Below are 21,403 nucleotides of genomic sequence, written 5' to 3'. Positions count from 1 at the left end.
TTCGCACTTACCAAAACGTTCGTTAACGTTTTAACATGGGCAACGTGGGTCGGAATGAACTGTTTATGATACGACGCGCGAAAGATGATAAATATTCCGTCACTTCTTCGAGTCAAAAATATATTCGAGCGAAATTTCATCAAATTTTATTGCATTGCTGATTTCATAATAGCCGTAATCGTCAGGTAATGAAAAATACATGGCATTATGTCATATCGTAATAAAATTTTTATTACACATTGATTCAATAATTATAAGAAATACGGAAATAGTAAAAAAATTATTGAAAATATAAAATAATACTAAGAAAAATGACTGAGATAATTATAAGAGATAAATAGAGATTAAGATCATATCGTGTTAAAAACAATTCTTATATATCTCATGATTTGTAGATATAATATATAGAAAAATTGTAATAACGAATAAAAAGTTTCTAGTGTATCATACACAAGTGATGAATTACTTTTATATATATAAATAGGGATTTAATATATGATGAAAAGAACGTATTTCTATAATGTCAACATTTGAACGTTTGCACTTTATAGATATTTGCCGTTATGGAAAGTCGTTTATTCGACTTTATATTATTTTTGCATAAGATTTAGCCGTCATTTAACTTTTATATTATACATATTATTATTACGTAAAACCCAAACTTAATTCGAATTTAAATTCAGGGCTTTTAAGGTATTAAAGTTGTAAGAGTTTTAAGAGTTTTAATGATTTAACGATTTAACAATGGAGTGATTGAATGTTAATATTTTAGATTTCATGTTTTGGGTTCTAGGTTTTGATATCTCTTGTTTCTTATGTTTTATGTTTTAGGTTTTATATTTTATGTTATAGGCTTTATGATTTATGTTTTCATGTCGTATGTTTTAGGTTGTAGGTTAGGTCAAATTTTAATTTTAAGCGTAAAAATTGTCAGATGTGAAGCTTGGATCTCAGTATTCTGGAATTTTTGGAGTTTAACCGTTTGAGTGCTGAAGAATTTTCTTATATATATGCTAAAAGTGCGGAATGAAATGCGTAGTAATTTTTTTTGGAAAACAATAAAAATAGTTATAATTAACACTAATTATTATAATAACAAGTAGTTTTGATCAACAAAAATATTTTTTATTCTCACTTATTACAAGAATGTTTTGCTGCACAAATTCCATGAATACCTTTTTTACATATAGCGCAAATTAAGTTGGATCGTTTAATTCCATTAGAAAAAATGAGCCAATTATTTTCATATAACTTTTTTTTGTACATAAACAATTTTTTTGTAAAAATTATCTTTTTCCCTTATAGATCTGATGATGATTTAAAAAAAATTAAAGTCAAAACGTTATCTATCTTTTTACATTGGCTCATTTTTTCTACCGTACCACAATCCACGGCTCTACTGCATTACTGCTTACCATTGTATTTTATTTTAATTCTTATATTATTAAAAACCACAATTGAGTGAAATGAATAACAACTGCACTTGATATGAATACAACTGATCTCAATAGATGCGAAAATTATACTAACCAACAGCAGCCCTACCCAGTGATGCCAGAATTGAGACGCGAGCAACATGACTCCGTAGTGGAGGGGATACACACACAAGCGTAAACCGTGTGCATGTAATGCGCAGAGCGCTCTGCGCATTACATGCACACGGTTTACGCTTGTGTGTGTATCCCCTCCACTACGGAGTCATGTTGCTCGCGTCTCAATTCTGGCATCACTGGCCCTACCGCATTCTCGGTACAAAACAAGAGAAGCGCTATCGCGCTCCTCCGCATTTTTGGCAAACGACAAGTGAAGCGCGATAGCGCTTCGCCGCACTCAAACGGTTAAGAGTTTAAAGTTTTAAAGTTTTAAGGTTTAAAGTTCAAAAGTTATCAAGTTATAAAGTTAAGGTATTATAAGATGCAATTTTTTATAGTCAAAGTGACAAAGTGTAATATAGGTTTTACAATGTTATAAATGTTTAAATATTTATTTGTCGAATGAATGTAATGAAGGAAAAATGTATACCGGAAGCCATCCGAAGCCGCAAGGCAAGGATTAAATATAATAAATAAATTATTACGTAAAACCGCAAAATCGAAAAATGTTTTCGACATATCCCGGTATTCATTAAGAGGCGAAAATTCTGCGGTTTACATAAACGTTATCGATATTTCGTTAAATAACATCCCTACACGAGACTATGATGAAACACAATTATGGGAAAATGACTAATCCGCTACTCTCAAGTGCTTCAAATGCTTTGGCGAAACTTCGATATCTATCTGGATCGAGTGAAGTGATAAAATGGCAAATTCCGGTCGCGCGAGACAATTCATAATTTCCGTTTGTCGGTATCGCTGGAATTTTCATTTGTTGCACGATCGGAAAGGATTTCCGCTATTTCTCTTTCGTGCATTTTGTATCTATAATAAGTATTTTTCTCGTTACGCAGTTCGAGTCGATCGATGACAATAGCCAAAATCGTAATTAGCATCGAGACGTGAATCGAAGCGTAACAACGTCAGCTAACAATGAGTGAAAGTTCCTCTGCTGACCATCTCGGCGAGAAAGCAAATGGAAAACGTCACACGCCGTGTGTTTTGCAAGTTAAAATATCGAGTCGCGTTATATGAGAGACGGGAGTAAAATCTAGCGACACAACTATGTAAGATATGTAACAGATATAAACAGTTGCCGAGTAATGCGTCAATTTGAATTGAATCAAAACTGACGAGCGGGAGGAAAAATTTATTCTCGACTCTATGCAATCCGATTAATTTTTTTTTTTTTTTTTTTTTTTTTTTTTTTTTTTTTTTTTTTGAGGACGAATTTTTGATGTAGATAAAAATTCGAATCGCTAATCGCGGATTCCGTGATTTAATCCCGGTGGATGAAACCTTCACAGACATCCTATTTTCAGGCCATTTCATTTTGCGCCAGATTTTATCCTCGCCGAGCAAACGTCATCTATTGGCGGATTTTCCGATACCGAAGGTTCTAATGAAGAATTTCTAAAAATTTTTCTAAAAAGAAATAAAATAAAATAAAATAAAATAAATATATACTCAAAAGTATCTAAATATATACGCGATAGAAATAAAAGAAAATATTGAACAAACTTAATTATTAAAAAAAAGATGGAAAAATTAATTGTTAAAAAAAAAAAAGATCGTTTAAATAGAGAGTAGTTCAGCCACGTGCTTTTATGAGCACGATTCGGTCTCCCTTAGTCCCATAAAGTTATTCGGCAGCAGCGGTTAAACGAAAAAACGTGTGGCGCATAGTCGCAACGTTGGAGTTCTTAGTCGCGATTCTACGAGAAACGAAGTCGACGTCACGTCACGTCACGTCGTCGTGTCTATCTATTTATCGGTCAGCGCGCGAGGTGGGGTAGAAGTCAGCCGCTCGACGTGCGGTGTTTCGACGCTCTAACATCCATCTCGCCGCCGACTGGCGAGCTCAGTCAAGCTGAAACCGCCAAGGATATCGCGATAGAGCGAGCGGGCGCACGCGGATGCTTTACACGGCCGCTCTCGTCGCGTTTCACTGTTTCTCGATGCCGCTCGCGGGTCCAGGAGTACAATCCGCGGTAACCTGGTGCCAATCTACAATCGGTCGCGAGAAGGTGCGCGCGTTCCGTCTGAAGGTTTTCTTCCCCCTCCCACCCCTCTCCCCGGCAGTGATAACGCAACGAGTGCCAAGGATACGGGATGATAAGGCGCGGATTTTTTACGCGATAACGAGATGTGTGCGCGCGTGAAGTAGAATAACTTCTCAAGTAAAAATACTCCGGGACGAATTCTTGGAGCGCATCCGCGCCACGATGCTATTGCTATTTTTACGGCTAACCAGGCGGAACGAACTCGCTTATGGGATATGATGTCAGTGGAATAAAGGAAGAGGACGTCCCATCCTACCGCCTTATCGGTAGTCGACGACGTATCGATAGGCCTTAAAAAGCGCGCTGAATCATCGCGCGCGCTTAGTAAAATTAACGACGCGGTTGGCCTTTATACGAAGTGTCGCGCAAATTTGTACGTAGATACGAGCGGGTATATATTGGGTGATTGCATAAGTTCGTGCCCGATTTAAATATAAACTTCAATAGATTATATTTTAGAGATAACACTTTTATTAATCAATTATATAGTCTCCATTCTTTTCTACAATGGTTTTCCAACGATCTATAAGCTTGTCGATTCCATTTTTGAAGAAAGAACTTGGTTTTTCTTGAAAAAAGTTTGTAAAGTGGTTTTCGACAGCTTCCTCAGAATTGAGATTCTTGTCATTTAAACTATTCTGCAAAGACCGGAACAGATAAAATTCTGAAGGCGCAATATCTGGAGAATATGGCGGGTGCTGCAGAATTTCCCATTGCAACTCCTGCAGTTTTCCTGCAGCTTATTCCTTTCAGTCAGGAAATGCGGCACCCACGTATCAAGCTTGGAAATGTATCCAAGCTTTTTTAAATGACGAAAAGCGGTTGAATTATCGATGTTCAGCCTCTCAGCAATATCCTCAGTTGTAATCCTTGGGTTTCTTTCCACTAAGGCACGCACAATGTCATCATCAATGCCAGAAGACCGTCCAGAGCGGGGTTGATCCTCCATGTTGAAATCACCATTTCGAAATCTGCCAAACCACTTTTTGACTGTTCGGAGAGCAGGAGCGCGGTCCAAATAAACGCTTTGAATATTTTTTTGTGCAATCCCAACACTCACGCCTTTCCGAAATTCATATAGCATTACATGCCGCAAATGCACCTTTCGTTCTCCATTTTTAATGATTTCTCTTATGCACAAATGGACTTATCTGAACAATGTCTGACGCTAAATTGACATAAGACAACGTCATCTATTCGGTGTAAGCAACAATTACCACACGAAAACAATAGAACTCCGCCGTGCAGTAATTTAATGCCATCTATGAAAATCGGGCACGAACTTATGCAATCGTCCAATATATCGCGGTAAGGAAAAAAGAATCGGATGCGACGTGATTTTTGTCAGCGAAATAGCGTAAACGCGATCTGTCATGTTCAAAAAGAGGCTCATGGAATCAACGAGGCAAAGATCGAGGCTATTTTTATTAAGCGCGTCTTTTACTCTTTCTCTCGCATTATTACACACAACGGAAAATCGCGACGGTAGGGCAGTCAGAGAGACCGCTGTCTCAGTCGGCTTTCACGACGATATTTACACTCGACTGCATTCTGAAAATCGCACGCTGTCAGTGCGCGACGATGAAAAAGAAGAGGAAAGAGTTTCGTGTAAAACGATTCGATTAGGAACACTAGATAAGGATGCTATAAGGCCGTGAGAACAGTATAAACCAGAAATAAAGGATTCTTCATTAGCTTTATTTAAAACGATCTGGTTATTTGAATGAGGAATAATAATGAGTCACGAATAAGAGTATTAAAATAATGAAGAGAATAGAATAAACGAGAGAGAAAGAGAGAATAGAAAATATTTAGAAAGTTTAATCTTTAAGCCTGATATTTTTTTCATTTATGTGTATATTAGAAATCTCTTTACGTGTGTATATTACAAATCTCTGGCAAAGATTCTAACACAAGGGATTAATAACTAGCTAAGAATAGTAGTAATACTAAGCAGCGAAACATAGAAGAATATTTGTTAAGAAAATTTAACTTAAAATATATATATATATTTTTTTTTTACACAAATATATTAAATATTTATATCTTAAATAAAAATAGCAAGAATGTTAAATCGCGGTCGCGGGAAAAAGTAGAATATTTCATGAGTTTACACACAGAGAGAAAAGTTTCTTTGGATTTAATAAATTTTATTGTAACCAAAGAAATATAATGCTTGAAATGGTCCAACCATACTAATGTTTAAAGTTAACAAATATGATTGTTTGATTTTCAAATAATATATTTATTTATTTTAAACAAAATATTTTTTGAATGAATTTCATTTTTTCTTCAACTTAAACAATTATATTATCCTTCCAAACGATATTCTTCTTTCATTTAACAGATTCATTATATTACTTTTAACAATTTAAATGAATCTTAAAACAAGTTAGATAAAGTTGAATGACACGTTACTGCATCTTTCTAATCAAATCTTTGAAGTATCTTAGAACCGTAGCATATAGAAAAACTTAATTTTACTTATTCGAAATTTCTATCCGAATAAATGAATATCGAACATTAATCTGTCCGATTTTTCAAAAATCGATTTCATTGTCTGAATTCTCTTCTATAGAGATCGTATCAGAAATAAAACTGATAGAGATAGTTAAATGTTATTAACCGCATTTTGCAGGCCTTATTCATAGGTACTCTTATAACAGAAACTTGTATACGAGTAGTGCAGCATAGCGCGCCGCGTAGCGGTAAGCGAATAAATTATATTATTCCAAATAATAGTTATTTTTCCGTCAAACAACATAATTTAATGCAACGAAACCATTAAATTTTTTATTCAACAAAATAATGTTTCGTGTAAAATTATGTTTTTGTAATGAAACAAATATAGGTCAAACAAATAGATACAATATATTAAATTTAAAGAAATCTTTTTTCTCTGTGCATTAATTATTAGAGCGATTCAAGTGATTAATTGAATAATGTTAATAAAGCATAAGTAACAAACGCGAAATGTGATAGTTAATAGAGAAAGTGCTTTCTCGATCGAATCGATAAACAAAATCCGGTAGAAATGAAAACAACGAGCTAGAAAAAATTCGCTCATTTATATCCGATACATGAATATTTACGAATTATCTTGGTGACTTCCTATATCTCTCGATTAAGAGGTAAAGTAATGTTGTTGCCGCGATTTGAATAAATATTATTTCCGGTTTATATTTTTGCAAAATGTGAACTCTCGCGTCGATTTTCGCGTCGGCGAGCCGGGGCTTTTAAAAGTATTGAAAATTCGCGGACGTTGAATCGGCGGCGAGCGAAATGAAAGCGGCGCGAAGTCGTGTCGACAAAGTGGAGTCTCCATCACGGCGGTCACGTGTATATTAATACGGGCCGTTCAATATATAACTGCTACGATAATGATACGTATTAAATTCACGCCGTGTGCGTCACGAAGCGGCGCCTGTCGCCGACGTCGCGCGCTCGAAAGCAATTTTCGGCGACATGTACCCGTCTGCCCATGTGTCTTCACGTCCTCCCGAATGCGTAACGCACATCTGTATATAATCTTCTTCACCACGATTTTCCATTTAAATCAATCGCGAGAGAATAATGCACGTGTGCGCATTAGACTACCGTTGCGTCGGAAAAGTTAACGGAAAAGTAGTATCTTTGCATCACTAGATGGATTGCGTATTGATTATACCGAATAATACTGTGTCAAGGAGAGAAATATAATAAATTGTATGTGATAATTCACTTCGAAACATCTTTGAGAATTTTAATTTAATTTTAATAAATAATATATATATTACACGGTTTTTACATGCGAACTGTCATACAAAAATAAAAAAAAAATATATGTATATATAATTAAAATAAAAGTAAATTAAATAATAAAAGAAAAAAAATATATAATGTAGGTAGAATTTTTTATACACGCATAAAACACACTCGCTGATATAAAATTCGATAGTTCAAATTTTATTTGAGATTATTACTGGATAAACTTGCTTACATTTTCAAACATCGTCTATAAATGACTTACATGAAAACGCAGCAGTTCTCGTTTCTCAAGAGACCGCTCAGTTTTCTTATTCTAATAATAATCACTGGAAAGAACCACACGATGACTTGCGACGACGAACATAGCTGTTTCATCGAATGTATAAGAAAGGAGAATGATGTAAGATTAAATTGACAATGATTGATTTTCGTTGCTTTATAAAATACGTCTTCGCTTTTTTTTTTTTTTTTGTTTTTTTTTTTTTTGTTTGCTGTTTCATCGAATGTATAAGAAAGGAGAATGATGTAAGATTAAATTGACAATGGCCATTTTTCGTTGCCTTACAAAATATATCTTCACTTTTTTTTATTTTGCACTATATTTTTTTCTCAAGCTTTATTGGCATATATCTGTTCAACCGGCCGAGGTGTTTCTTCGGTTAAACGGAAAATTATGCATCCGTGACGCGGGCTGACCTTCCTTCGCTCCGACGTGACCAGAGTCGTGTCGATCCGATATAGCGGATTGACCCGTAATACCGAGATACGACCACGCGCTCGAAATGATATCGGTTTAAAGCTCCGAACACGTTCGGCGTCGTATCAGCTAGCGAGGAACTGTACGCGAACGCGATAACTGTGTTAACAGCATCTTATGCACACGCATCGAGCACGTGGAGTACATGGGCACGCAGTACGAATAGCATTACCGGTACCGTTAATACTATTCGCAGTGGTATCTAGTTGCCCACGAGGAGAGTGGCGTACACAGAGAAAAAGGTTTCTTTAAATTTAATACATCTATTTGTTTGACTCATATTTGTTTCATTACAAAAACATAATTTTATACGAAACATTATTTTGTCGAATAAAAAATTTAATGCCTTCGTTGCATTAAACTATGTTGTTTGACGGAAAAATAACTATTATTTGGAATAATATAATTTATTCGCTTACCGCTACGCGGCGCGCTATGCTTCACTATACTCGTATACAAGTTTCTGTTATAAGAGTATGGTATATGAATAAGGCCTGCAAAATACGGTTAATAACATTTAACAATTATTTCTATCAGTTTTATTTCTGATACGATCTCTATAGAAGAGAATTCAGACAATGAAATCGATTTTTGAAAAATCGGACAGATCAATGTCCGATATTCATTTATTCGGATAGAAATTTCGAATAAGTAAAATTAAGTTTTTCTATATGCTACGGTTCTAAGATGCTTCAAAGATTTGATTAGAAAGATGCAGTAACGTGTCATTCAACTTTATCTAACTTGTTTTAAGATTCATTTAAATTGTTAAAAGTAATATAATGAATCTTTTAAATGAAAGAAGAATATCGTTTGGAAGGATAATATAATTGTTTAAGTTGAAGAAGAAATGAAATTCATTCAAAAAATATTTTATTTAAAATAAATAAATATATTATTTAAAAATCAAACAATCATATTTGTTAACTTTAAACATTAGTATGGTTGGACCATTTCAAGCATTATATTTTTTTGGTTACAATAAAATTTATTAAATCCAAAGAAACTTTTCTCTCTGTGTACACATTTGTCGGCCCTCGTGTGTGGGAGCGCGTTCCTTCCCTTCGCCTCGTGACTTTTTCGCGTGAGAGACTCGGATACAATGATATCGGGATAATCGAACTCGGCGCGCTTTCGAGCGACTTCGCTGACTGTGCTTGAAAAATGCAAGAAACACCTCTCGCGACGAGGAAGCGTGAGTTACGGAATCTCTCTACTTTCGACTACAAGTCGCATTTTTTACGCTTGGTTTCTTTCTCTCAAATCTAAATATGCATGCTTTATTATTATACCAATGTAGAAAGTATAGCCAGACTAGCCAGACAATATTGATAGTGGATGAATAAAATTAAAAAAAACTAGAATAAGATATATTGATACAAATGTGTGTTAAAAAAATAATGCATAAAAATAATGTATAAACTGCAAAGTGTAACGAAAAAAATATTTCTTTACGGATATTGCATTTATATTTATTTATTAATTTTGTATTTTAGTAACGCGTTTTTGCGTCGTTAAATTCAATAATATTCTGTGGAAATTGAGCTCGGGGATACCTTTATACCTCTACCTACTCAGAAAAGTATCATTTTCAACGCTCTTCTCTTGCGCGAGGAAAAGTCTCCTCAGAAATGGATAGCCCGTTTACTATGCATTTTATTATTCACTCGAACGTCTTGACGCATTTTCCCGAAAGTATCCGATCCGCACGGATTTCGAGGATAAATTTATCTCTCCTCCCGACGATGCGTATGTCGAATAAAATGCTCGCGGCCCTGTATTTCCTACACTGAGAGACCGATTTTATCGAATGAAATAAAATTTGTTTGAATCAACTAAATCTCTTGTTTGGATATGGGCAAACAAATCCTTTAATTAATACAACCAAAAAATTTAGTTGGAAAATTTGGTAATACTAACACATAAATTTGGTTCGGTGAACAAAATTATTAATTGTATAAAATAAAATTTTTTGTTGTTTTTTATTTTAATTTTGCTCACCGAATCACATTTGTGTGTTAGTATTACCAAGTTTTCCAATTGCAGTTACATTTGCTTTTGTTACATCAACCAAAGTTTATCCATATTCAACAAGAAATTTACTTGATAGTTGTCTCTTGTGATACGATAAGAAAAAGATATATACAGATTATATTCTCCATCTGTTCAATTCTCTCATCATTAACGAGAGACTAATCAGTATTTTTCGGACAGATGAATCCGCCATGATTGAAGATGCACTTGCATACTGCACATCGCACTACACTGCATAACAATTGACTGCGCAATGACACATGAATGCGCAAAATAGCTTCTTATGATATCCAACTAAACGATTTAGTTCAAGCAACAAATACAATTATTTAGAACGCGATGAGATGAGTTTGTTATCGCAACAATAAAATTTTATTCAGATAAACAACTCCATGCAAACAAAATAGTTTGATAGTGTAACATTTAACTTCTTTCCAGTAACATAATTTTTATTAAATAAAACCAAATTATATGTTCAGTCAACAAAATGGTTCAACTAAATAATTTTGTTTTACTTAACGAAATGGGTTCCTCGGCGTTTTACGGATCGTTATCCGGAGCTGGACATTTTCGCCCGTGTTTAGTCAACCGAGAACTCAAGCGCGCGCGGAAAATGAAATTTGTCGATTACATGTTCGTGGAAAGGCGTCGTTGGAGTTTTCCCGACAAGGATGTTTGAAAATTTCTGAGAGAGAAATCTCACGCGCATTGATTGACACGCCACGCGGAATGAAATTTATTTACAGTCTCGAGGGGAATAAAAATACTTGATACCTAGCGGGACATAAAAATAGTTTGCGCAGCAACGTTATGAAAAATTTAATACAGGTACAAAAAAAATTTTGCGATTGATTTTTGCACACTTAATGTCTCAAATTTTATTATTAGTTTAAAACGATTAAGAGTTATGTCTTTTTCGTGGAAATTTTATTCTCTTATTTTTTTTTTTTTTTTTAAGGATGTTTTGATTTTATATAGATATGAATAAATAATGAGAGAGTATAAATGTTTTTTTGCTACGTTATAAAATTTAAAATTTAGATTAATATATTTGAATAAGATAATCTTAGAACAAAGCTATATATAAATACGCAGAATATTTGTATATAGCTGGGTAAAATACTTTTTTGTTCGTGCAAATTTCACACTATTACGTCAGTTGGAAATCTACTCGCCGCCTCCATGTACAGATATAGTATCGGCGCTATTTATTACACACTTCGGTTTCGGGATACCGTGTCATTAGGAAACGAGAAAAGTAGATAATACAGAAATAGAAAAAAAAAAGAATAATATATCGTGACTTTTTCGTGACTCGCGTGCGCGAAACTTATTAGCCGATAGTATGCCGACGTGAACTTATTATTAGAGTGTGACGTTTCGCCGAAGTAAATCTGTGAACGCCGTTATTACGCGTAGAGAGAGACTGCGTCCGTTACAGAACTCTTGAAATTGAGAAAATGTGGCCCGGCTCACGAAATCGAACCCAATGACCCGTTCGAGTACCACTTTTGGATCCTCGAAGCAAAAAAAAAAAAAAAAAAATCGCGTATTCTTTTCGTTCCCATCTCGCGGAGTCGCTTTCGCGCAGATATATTATACGTATATACCTCTTTCCGCCAACTCGCTTGCTCGCGGATGCCTCCAGCAGAAATCACTCTTAACCTTTGCCACTTGAATTCGCCTAGACCAGTCTCTCACAGTCGTCCGCGTCTAGTCGGCAAAAGGTGTACGGAGCTTTCTCCCGATCGTTAACTTTTACTTTTGCCACAGGCGAATTGAGCATCTCCATGTGTTCGCTCCTGTGTAAATCATCCTGTATCGTGGCAAAAAGGAGACGAGGCCGGATCCGAAATGCATGCGAAAATAACGTTTGATTAATTTTTTTCACACCCGTTTTTCACTCGTGCTTGAAGAGAATCCATCGGTAAATCGCGCCAATTAAAGGAATGCTAAAAGGAATCGTGGCAAAAAAGAAATAGAATCGTTGACGACGTTAGCGATCTTATCGCATTGATATCCATCGAGAATATTGGCGGCTACGTGAAGTGAAAATACATCTTTACGATGCGGATTATATATAGAATTTTGATACGATCATTCTTATGCAAAAGGTGTTTGATATATATCGTGAAATAATTTTTGTAAAATTTGAAATGAGAATATTTTTAAATAATGAATGTCTCCTGCGCGAAATATATCCGTGAAAAATATTCACGTGCATCTCTTCTCGAATGAGAGGGTATCTTGAAAAAAATAATTAAACCAGACTACTTGATATAATTGAAAACAGTGTCGAATATAATATATAGATTACTTTACATTTTCAACAAAATCTCAAATAGACTCTTCTGACGAACCTTTGAAAAGAAATGCATCAACTGAAGAGAGAGAGAAAGATAGAGAGAAACAACAACCCGCATAAATTCGCCCAGATGGTGCGAAAATTAAAAAACTGGAACGGCGTACTCGTTGAAACTGTCACCGTGTATCGCATCGCGCGACATTACCATACGTGAAAGTACAGGCGGACGTACATATCTCTGTGTACGAGCTATTATTTTTCTATTTACAGTTTCAGCGATGCGATTTAAAGACGAATAAATCTATCGCTGTCAAACGTATAAATGTACCCCGGCGTCCCTTTCTATAAAAACCGTGCGAGAAATGCGGACGCGACATATATCGCATCTTCCTTTTACTCTGCTTTTCTTTTTATTATCTGAATTATTTTGTTTCTTTAGTACTCTGTAACGAGACAATTCAAAAGTCACGAGATATCTGCCAAACCATTTTTCTCAAATTTACCCCATTGACATTTTTCATTAAATATACATCTTTTAGTATTGCGGCTCTCTGTATCGTTCGGACTTTTAGCGCAATTCTATCGAAATTTCTGTCTCACGGAATTTAGGCGCGAGAGATTGAACTTGTGCGAGCATAATCGCGATTCGAAATGTGCTTTGTGCGTCTTAAATCGATCGGGTCTCTCTTCCGCCGCGCATCAAAGTGGATCTCTCCCCTCGCAACAATCTCGTCCCGCGATCCCCTGCCAAGGGTTTTAACGTAGATTCGGAGATATATTATATTTATCTGAACCAGCGCACCACGGTCAGCGTGAATTGACCTGTATTTGCGAGCGTTAGCAGAATCGAGACGAGCGTAACAATGTGTATACGCCGCCGGTGGGAGGCCGCCGCCCCACCTTTCATTCGACTTTGACAGTTCCATTATGGTATCGAAGCTAACGGCAAAGCAGAACGGGTGTAGTTGATGATCGTGAATCAACGCGCGCGCCAGCCCGTCAGAGGTATTTTTATTGTTCCTTTTTTCCTCTTTGCGCAATCGGGAAATGTGCACGATGTACACATTCGAAGCCATTGTTCGTCGTAGCTTGTCTCTGTCGTGAAATTAAATCGTGATAAAAGCGAAAAGTGTGCGACTCGTGTCATCGATCTCTCCCGATTAATTCGATAAGCGCGTTCAACGAGCTTCACTTTGTTCGCCATTTCGGATTAATCCGATAAATGTATATACTCGCGTCTTTCCTTTTTTCGCTCACCCTGAATCGATTAAAACAATTTCATTTACTTTCCTCGACGACTTTAGGACAAGACGAAAAATTGTTATCGCATGAAAAAAGAAAGCAAAATGTGGGAACGTGCTAATCGAGCCGTGCGAAACTGTATTGCGAAGAATATTTCTGTATGTGTCACATCGTGCAAGGTTGTATCGGCTGTATAGCTCCCGTTAAAAATAATTGAATTGAAATTATGTATATATACGAATAAATTATGTATATATAAACAAAATAGTAGAATAACATATTTTTAAATTAATAATATTTTTATAGTTTATTTATATCATTTATAGTCATCTTTCATTTTTATGCTCTCAACTTTTTTTAAATTTTGGATATGAATATGCTTTGTAACTTGAAAAAAAAAAATGATATTATAAATATATTAATAATAACATTAATGTAAAATAAATATTAAGAATATAATCTAAATATATTATATATATGTTGTAGATATTAAAAAATATATTTTGACAGCAAAGAAATGCACAATTCTAAATTCTAACACACCTCAATTATTTATAATTATTATTTATATAAAAAAAAGAAAAACTAATATGTGAATTGAGAATTTTTTCTTTGCCATACATAACATTGTTAGATTTCTATGAAAGCATATAAACTTCTACTTTTTAGAATAAGCTTTGATGCACGCAGTCTCGACAAATTTTTGTCTTTATTTTTTCATATGCGATATAGAACAATCTATATAATTTTGTCATAATTTTCTTCATTAGCTTCGAGATATGACCTTAAAGATATTTCACGAACGCGGTCTCGTTCGTGCACGAAGGATTTCTGTGTGCTCATTATTATTCGCCGTCTTTAACGTTTTTTCGTACGTGCGTCCCCGATACGAGCAGCGGGAGACAAACCAAACGGTATTCGTCGCCGACCATATAAACTTAATTGCGCGCGTTAATTTAGCGGAAATTTCATTTCATTCAATTTCGCAAATTTTGTTTCTCACCGAATTCGATAAATACTAAACATTAAATTGATTATGATAATCGATGATTTCATAAATTCTGTTGCCGTAACGATACAAACGATACTATACGTCTTATATTTCGGATTTCTATACCTTTTCTCTAAATATTGCAATATTATTATAAAAAAGATAAAAATGAATATGTATACGAGTAAAAAAACTTTAACCAACAAAACTTTAATCTGCAAAAAAAAAAAAGATACTTTTATTGAAGAGAAATCATTAATAACAATAAGTATATCGTTTGTAGATATCGCACTGTGATACACATATGCGATTACGCATATTAATTAAGTATCGTTAGAAAGTTTTGACGATTGCTCATGAATCAACCGGAAAAGACGGATGAGTGAAAATACGACACTATTGATCGCAGCCGAGAGTAGCCCAGTAATAGTTAACCCAATTACTTAACGTCTAATTTTGAAGTTAAATTCAGGTGAAATTTAAGCTCGTTTCTATGCTTGGGAATGAAATTTAGATTTTGAGAATTATTACGTTAATAAGGATTGATTTATACAAGCCAATTTTATACAAATATTGAACTATTATCTTAAACTTTTACAATTATATAACTCCATGAAAATTTAAATAAATATTCTAGACCGACATTTAAAATTGTTATATTAATTTATAACGCTCGTCTGTTAATCCGAATCTGTAAATCCGATTTCGCGCGTTTTACACACAGAAAAATACATACTATATTTAAGTAAATATTATACTTGTTTCAAGTATTTCAAAAGTTTCACATATCCACAAATCTGTAATATCATAAGTTCATCACAAGCGTCAAATTTATTCGAAATTATTCTCAATCCTAGTAAATCTAATACTTCAATAAAGAATATTAAATTATCTGATTGAAAAAAAAAAAAAAAATACACTAAATTTTTCTGATCTAATAAATTTTCTTACATTAAATTAACCACATCTCTGATTTTTCTTCGATAAAATTTTATAATATTCTTCACAAAAAAAAAAAAAAAAAAAAAGTACATGATGTACCGAGTGATGAGGTTTTTCTAAAATTTGTGACAAATCTATTTTAAGACTATTATTGAGAAGATATTCTTTGTTAAAGATAACTGTTGCTTAAAAGAAGAAAAGTAAACTGAGTAATCGTTTTTCTTAGCGATAGAATAATATTTTTCTGTGTGTACGTTCGGTGATAAATGATTGCGTTCGATGGATGAAAAGATACTTTGTATTTAAATTGAAAGTCTTCCTAAACTTGCGCGACTGACGGGGATATAATGTGTCGTTACCCGCTTTAATCGAATTTTAGATCCGTTGGATATCGAACATATCCCCTCTAACGTGATTTCTTCGGCACTCGCCAATTAACCAAAGAATGCCGCGGTAGCCTATTTGCGAATCAAGTTAAACCGCGTGAAGAACGCGACGATGAGTTCGCCAGCGAAGCAAGGCGCGACTCATTCGCCGGAACGGTGAGAATTCTCGTGATGAACAGTGATGATCGCATACACGATGATCGAGCCACGCAGCGACAGGGTGACGACGGTCTGCTCGCCCCAGACCCAGCACCATTGTTATCAAGTGATACGAACCACCAGAGTGCATCAAAGTTCGCGAACCTCGAGGATGGTGACCGTCCAGGAGAGGGTCGTCAGATCGCGTCTTCAGTTGGGTTACTCCACACCAACGTCGTTCATCAATCGGTATATAAATATATATATATATATTATTTATCATTTTTATCTAATCGCGACAACGTCAACGCCATGTATTCGAATTTCCCAATGACAGATGAACGATATCAATTCGCATGGTGCATATCGAACACGCCCGAGAGTCAAATATGTATTAGGTGTACAACTTTACTTCCGCCGTTTTCCTATAGATGGCTTTAGCGGTAAGTAGTGGTCGAAATAAATAGATCATAGACGTCATGCGATAAACTTGGGCATCTGTCAACATAACCCCATAGAAACATTAGTCGATTTGTGTCTGCATCATAAAGTTATTCTCGATTGAAAATGTCAGTTTACGAGCCAAATTCTCGTCATTTGCGGGTGGTTTTAATTTTCTGCTTCAATATGAAGAAATCTGCGGCTGAGGCTCATCGAATGCTCTCGAATACTTATGGTGAAGCCGCTATTAGTGAAAGAACGTGTCGTGAGTGGTTTCGACGCTTCAAGAACGGTGATTTTCACGTCGAAGACCGGCATAGCGGTGGAAGAGAGAAGGTTTTCGAAGATGCAGAATTGGAGACATTACTTAATGAAAACTCGAGTCAAAGTCAAAAGTTGGAAGAAAGTAGTGGCCAGCGATGGACAATACTTTGAATCATAAATGTATAACAAGTTTTTTACAATGAAGCCTCGAATTTCGGAAAAAAACTGCAGAAGCAAAGTTGTACACCTAATATATTTTATATTATTTTGTCGGATTTTTTTTTTCTTTTGTTTATATTATAAACGCTATGGTGTAAATATAATTAAACGACTTATATGTCTACTCAAATAATTATGTTTCGCAATGCATAATTCTCATCATTTTTAAATATGGATGTTTGAGTGACGTTTTAAAAAAAAATAATTTAATGATACAGTTTACTTTACATATTAATATGTATGTTTCTGGATTTCCTGATGCTTTTGTGTTTTTTATATTCTATGATATTTATAGATTTTTATTTGTTTATAAATGTATATTATATTTTTATATACTATATATATATATATATATATAGTATAATGTATGTATAAGAAAAGTTATCAAATGGGTAAATTCTACTGAAGAAAAGGAAACTGCATCAACGGTACTAACGTTCTATCGGCGCTATCTCGATGAGTTTCGCACGAGTGTAATTATCATAGTGAGGAAACGTAATCTCTCTAAAGCGGCATCATCATCTCGCGCCTCTTCCTCTCCAACACTAATCAGTAGGCTCGCACACATACATCCCAACGAACGGTAGAGAGGAAAATTATTTCAAGTAGAGGAATCGCTCGCGCAGGCGTACGCGCGCACCCACGCTGGTAATGGCAATCAACGGTTGTTAATTGCACAATGATAATTAGTCCGCGGCGGCGCGCGAGCTCTTTCTCCAGCTCGGTAGCGACTGCTACCGTAATGGAGAACGCGCTTTAATAATTTCCGTAACGAATTCAAGATACAAGACACGTATGCGTATACACGTATATTTGCCGTACGGTATACGTCAGCACGCTTACCGCGACTTTTTCTTCCTCTCGATATCAGAAATCTTGTGTGCCCCGCGCTCGAAAGCCGGCGCGTTCAGCCGTAACAGACGTACAACTTTTAACGGTGTACCGTTAAACTTTACTTACAGCCCCAGAACGGAAATTCTACAGCGGCGAAATAGTTGAATATTTTGTTCTTTTTTTTTTTTTCCTTTGCGGATATATTATTTCTTATATCTATATATTTTTATTGTATTTTTTATTTTTAGATCTAGTTACTTCTTCACCCACGATGTAGAAATTATCGCTGTGAGCGTAATAACGTAGAGTCCTCTATGCGAATTAAGAAAATTTTTCGCTACATCTCGAAGGTATATCTTCCATTGTCAAATTGCAGCCGCGTACGCGAACGAGATTGAAAACCCACCGAGGAGATTTTTACGTGAGTCGCAGGAGTCTATTAGTTATCGCTTTAATATACCGTAACACATATTACGCGGGAATAAGCGATGTTAGACGTAATAGGCACTTGCGCAAATCTCTGGATGCATTTGCGACGAGGCGTCGCAGAAGTAGAGCACAGAAGACGTCTTTAAAAGACGCAACTTTCCGAGAGCCTTCACAGAAGTGAGCTGTCAGATGATTTCCACATCGTAATTGATCGCGAGAGTCGGTGCTTTTATCGAACCGTCATCATTTTATTTAAAGCTCACGCAGCATTGATTGATCAATTCACAAAATATGAATATTATACAGAGTGTCCCTAATTTAAACATCAAAACATCGGAAGCGTGTGAGGGGACCGATAAATTAAGACAAAAAGTCCTTTATACCCGTATTCATAGTCCTTCCTTATTTTAAGGACGGAGGAAGCCTCCATGAAGGATTCCTTGAATCTGCAAGGCCACCTTGTTTCATAGATGGACCTCGAGTCTCCCTTTCAGAAGGAAGGAATATTTTAGGGATTTTTAGTGACCGACTGGAGGCAGCACCGTTTTATGCTGCCTGCAACTAATTTCATATAATACATATGAAAACTTTTTCGTATCTTCAAAAAATTCCACGGGATTTTCCCAATCGCGAATGTATCTTTTCGGAATCCGCCACAGAATCCGATTCTCTGGATTTTCGTTTTCAAATCCATCGTCAGAATCATTTAAAAATTCATTGTCCATTATCCCTTTTTCCTTTATACACTTTCAGTTTGAGAGCGCGACAACAAATAACCACAAAACCACAAATGTAACGAAACTAACTTTTGGAGGTTATATTTGGTTATATTCTGCGTATCGTCTGCTAAAAAGGTCGCATCACTTCTCAAGGAAGCTCGTGACCTTCCTTGAGATAAGGGAGCTAATAAGATTCCTTGTTCGGTCAAGGAAAGTTTATGAAACGTGGAACGAAGAACAAGGAATCCTTATTCCTCAAGGACGGACTATGAATACGGGTATTAGAGATTTGCTTGTTTTTTCTTTGTTTTAAAGAAAAACATGAAAAATGAAACAAAAAATTTTCACCAAAAAACTTAAAACAGCGCTGAAGTTTATCGAAATGTATCATGAAATAAAAGCGTGAAAAGAGAGTGAATTAAAATACTCCCGAGGTAAAATTAAGAAGATTGTAAATAACTACTCGACAACGCGAAATTTTGTCTCTAATCTAATTTTCTTAGGAAGATTTTATCCTCACTCCCTTTCTCAATTCCATGCTCTACAATTTTTATTTTATGGTACTTTTTGATCAACCTAATAATTGTTTTAAATTTTTTGCTGAATATTATTTGTTTCATTTTCTGCGATTTTTTTCAAAAACGAGCAAATCTCTAAAGGATTTTTTATCTTAATTTATCGGTCCCCTACATGCCCCCGAAGTTTTGATGTTTAAATTGGGGACACCCTGTATATTTTTATTTTTCTTATATATATGTATAAGAAAAAGATATTTTTTTATGAAATATATATATAAAAAATTTTTTTTTTTGTATTTTGCGAATTTTATACATATTAATTTTATATATATGTATTATAGCACAATGTATAAATAGCGCGGCTAATATGTAATGCGAAATATGATACGATAGAGAGACGTCATCCGCCTTGGGAATCTGCAATATGCAAATGGCTTACATTGTGTGCATTTAGGCCAATGATAATGAACGTAAGTTATCGCAGCACGGTAATTCAATCTTCTCTTCCGAGGACAAAGGACATTTGCATGTACTTCGAAGATACATCGAGTTACATGCAGAGTTAAGAAGTTAACAAGACGCTACGCGTCTATCGCTTTCAACGGAGAAACCTGACTAATTGTAAGCGCGGCGTATCGTTATCGTCACACCAGATGCAACGATAACGCTTAACATGTCCTTTAATAATATACGTGTGCCGCGATGCGCGGATACTTTTGACATTGACTCATAGATTTATAGAGATGCGTGTGGAGATTCGGCGAATGAAATATAAATATATCACGGATGTGAAAAAAATAATGTTAATTCATTATGTTGATAACGATCGAATGAATATCGCATCCTGTGACGTTTTGAATATATTTCCAGAGAAGACACATAATTTTTTCCTTTATTTAATTTGACACTGACGTCCACATAACAAAGCGTTGTCATTCTCAAACCTATCACATTTTTTTTTGGAAACACTGTTCAATGTCCGCGAATTCTTCCTTGTTTAAAGATATTTTGCTGAGCATGTCCTTCTTCAACAATCACATTAAATTTGCAGTCACATCAATTACATCGAATGCAATTTAATGGACATTTAGTAGCATTAAGTTGATCGAAAAATTCATTCGCTTTCTTCTTATCTTCCATTTTATCAATGTTAAATTAGTTTAATTATATATATATACCAGGTATATAAATATGAAACCGGAATTTGCCCATAGCTGGCCCTAGCTGTCAATGTAGTTACCGTCAAACCGCGTCATTGGCGCCATTTTCTTGTTTTGACATCTGATAAAGATTTTCAACTCACAACAATACATGTTTCATATAACAGCATAGTATTTAATAGCGTTGAACATGTCGAATTTTGTGCCTGGAAACTACGATTTGCGGACAGCATTGATTTTCTGTTACCATTTGAAGAAAACTGCTGCAGAATCGCATCGAATGCTTGTCGAAGCTTACGGTGAGCATGCTCTTGGTAAATCATAGTGCTTTGAGTGGTTTAAAAAATTCAAAAGTGACGATTTTGACGTGAGAAACGAAGAACGTGGAAGACCACCGAACAAGTTTGAAGACAGCGAATTGCAAACATTGTTGGATGAGGATGACGCTCAAACGCAACAACAACTCGATTTGAATCAGGCTTTGCGTGAAAAACGACCAGAATATCAAAAAAGGCAACACAAAGTGATTTTGCTTTATGATAATGCACCATCACACACAGCAAAACCGGTCAAGGAAACGATTGAGGCGTTTAGTTGGGAAATACTTTCGCATGCGGCT

At 35.2% G+C, this 21,403-nt stretch overlaps 1 protein-coding gene across 8 annotated transcripts in view; it reads left to right on the top strand.

Moving 5' to 3' along the window:
• Positions 1-21,403, top strand: part of Siz (Brefeldin-resistant Arf-GEF family protein schizo) — a 57,877-nt gene that overhangs the window by 27,167 nt on the left and 9,307 nt on the right. Inside the window, exons 1-2 of one of the 8 annotated variants that reach the window (XM_070315652.1) lie at positions 3,126-3,622; positions 16,056-16,449. The exons of 3 other annotated variants lie outside the window; for them this stretch is intronic. In XM_070315652.1, the coding sequence (XP_070171753.1) occupies positions 16,244-16,449 (206 nt within the window). In that variant the 5' untranslated portion in view covers positions 3,126-3,622; positions 16,056-16,243. Of the gene's footprint in view, positions 1-3,125; positions 4,050-16,055; positions 16,450-21,403 lie in introns of those variants that run through there. 4 more of the 8 variants (XM_070315651.1, XM_070315649.1, XM_070315650.1 and 1 more) reach the window with 4 other exon arrangements.

Source organism: Polyergus mexicanus, unplaced genomic scaffold, assembly GCF_030449975.1.
Source record: "Polyergus mexicanus isolate NDT 795.1 unplaced genomic scaffold, iyPolMexi1.0 SCAF_2, whole genome shotgun sequence".
Classification (NCBI taxonomy): Eukaryota; Metazoa; Arthropoda; class Insecta; order Hymenoptera; family Formicidae; genus Polyergus; species Polyergus mexicanus.
Note: the sequence above shows the minus strand (reverse complement) of the source record. Positions and strands in the feature narration are given on the sequence as shown.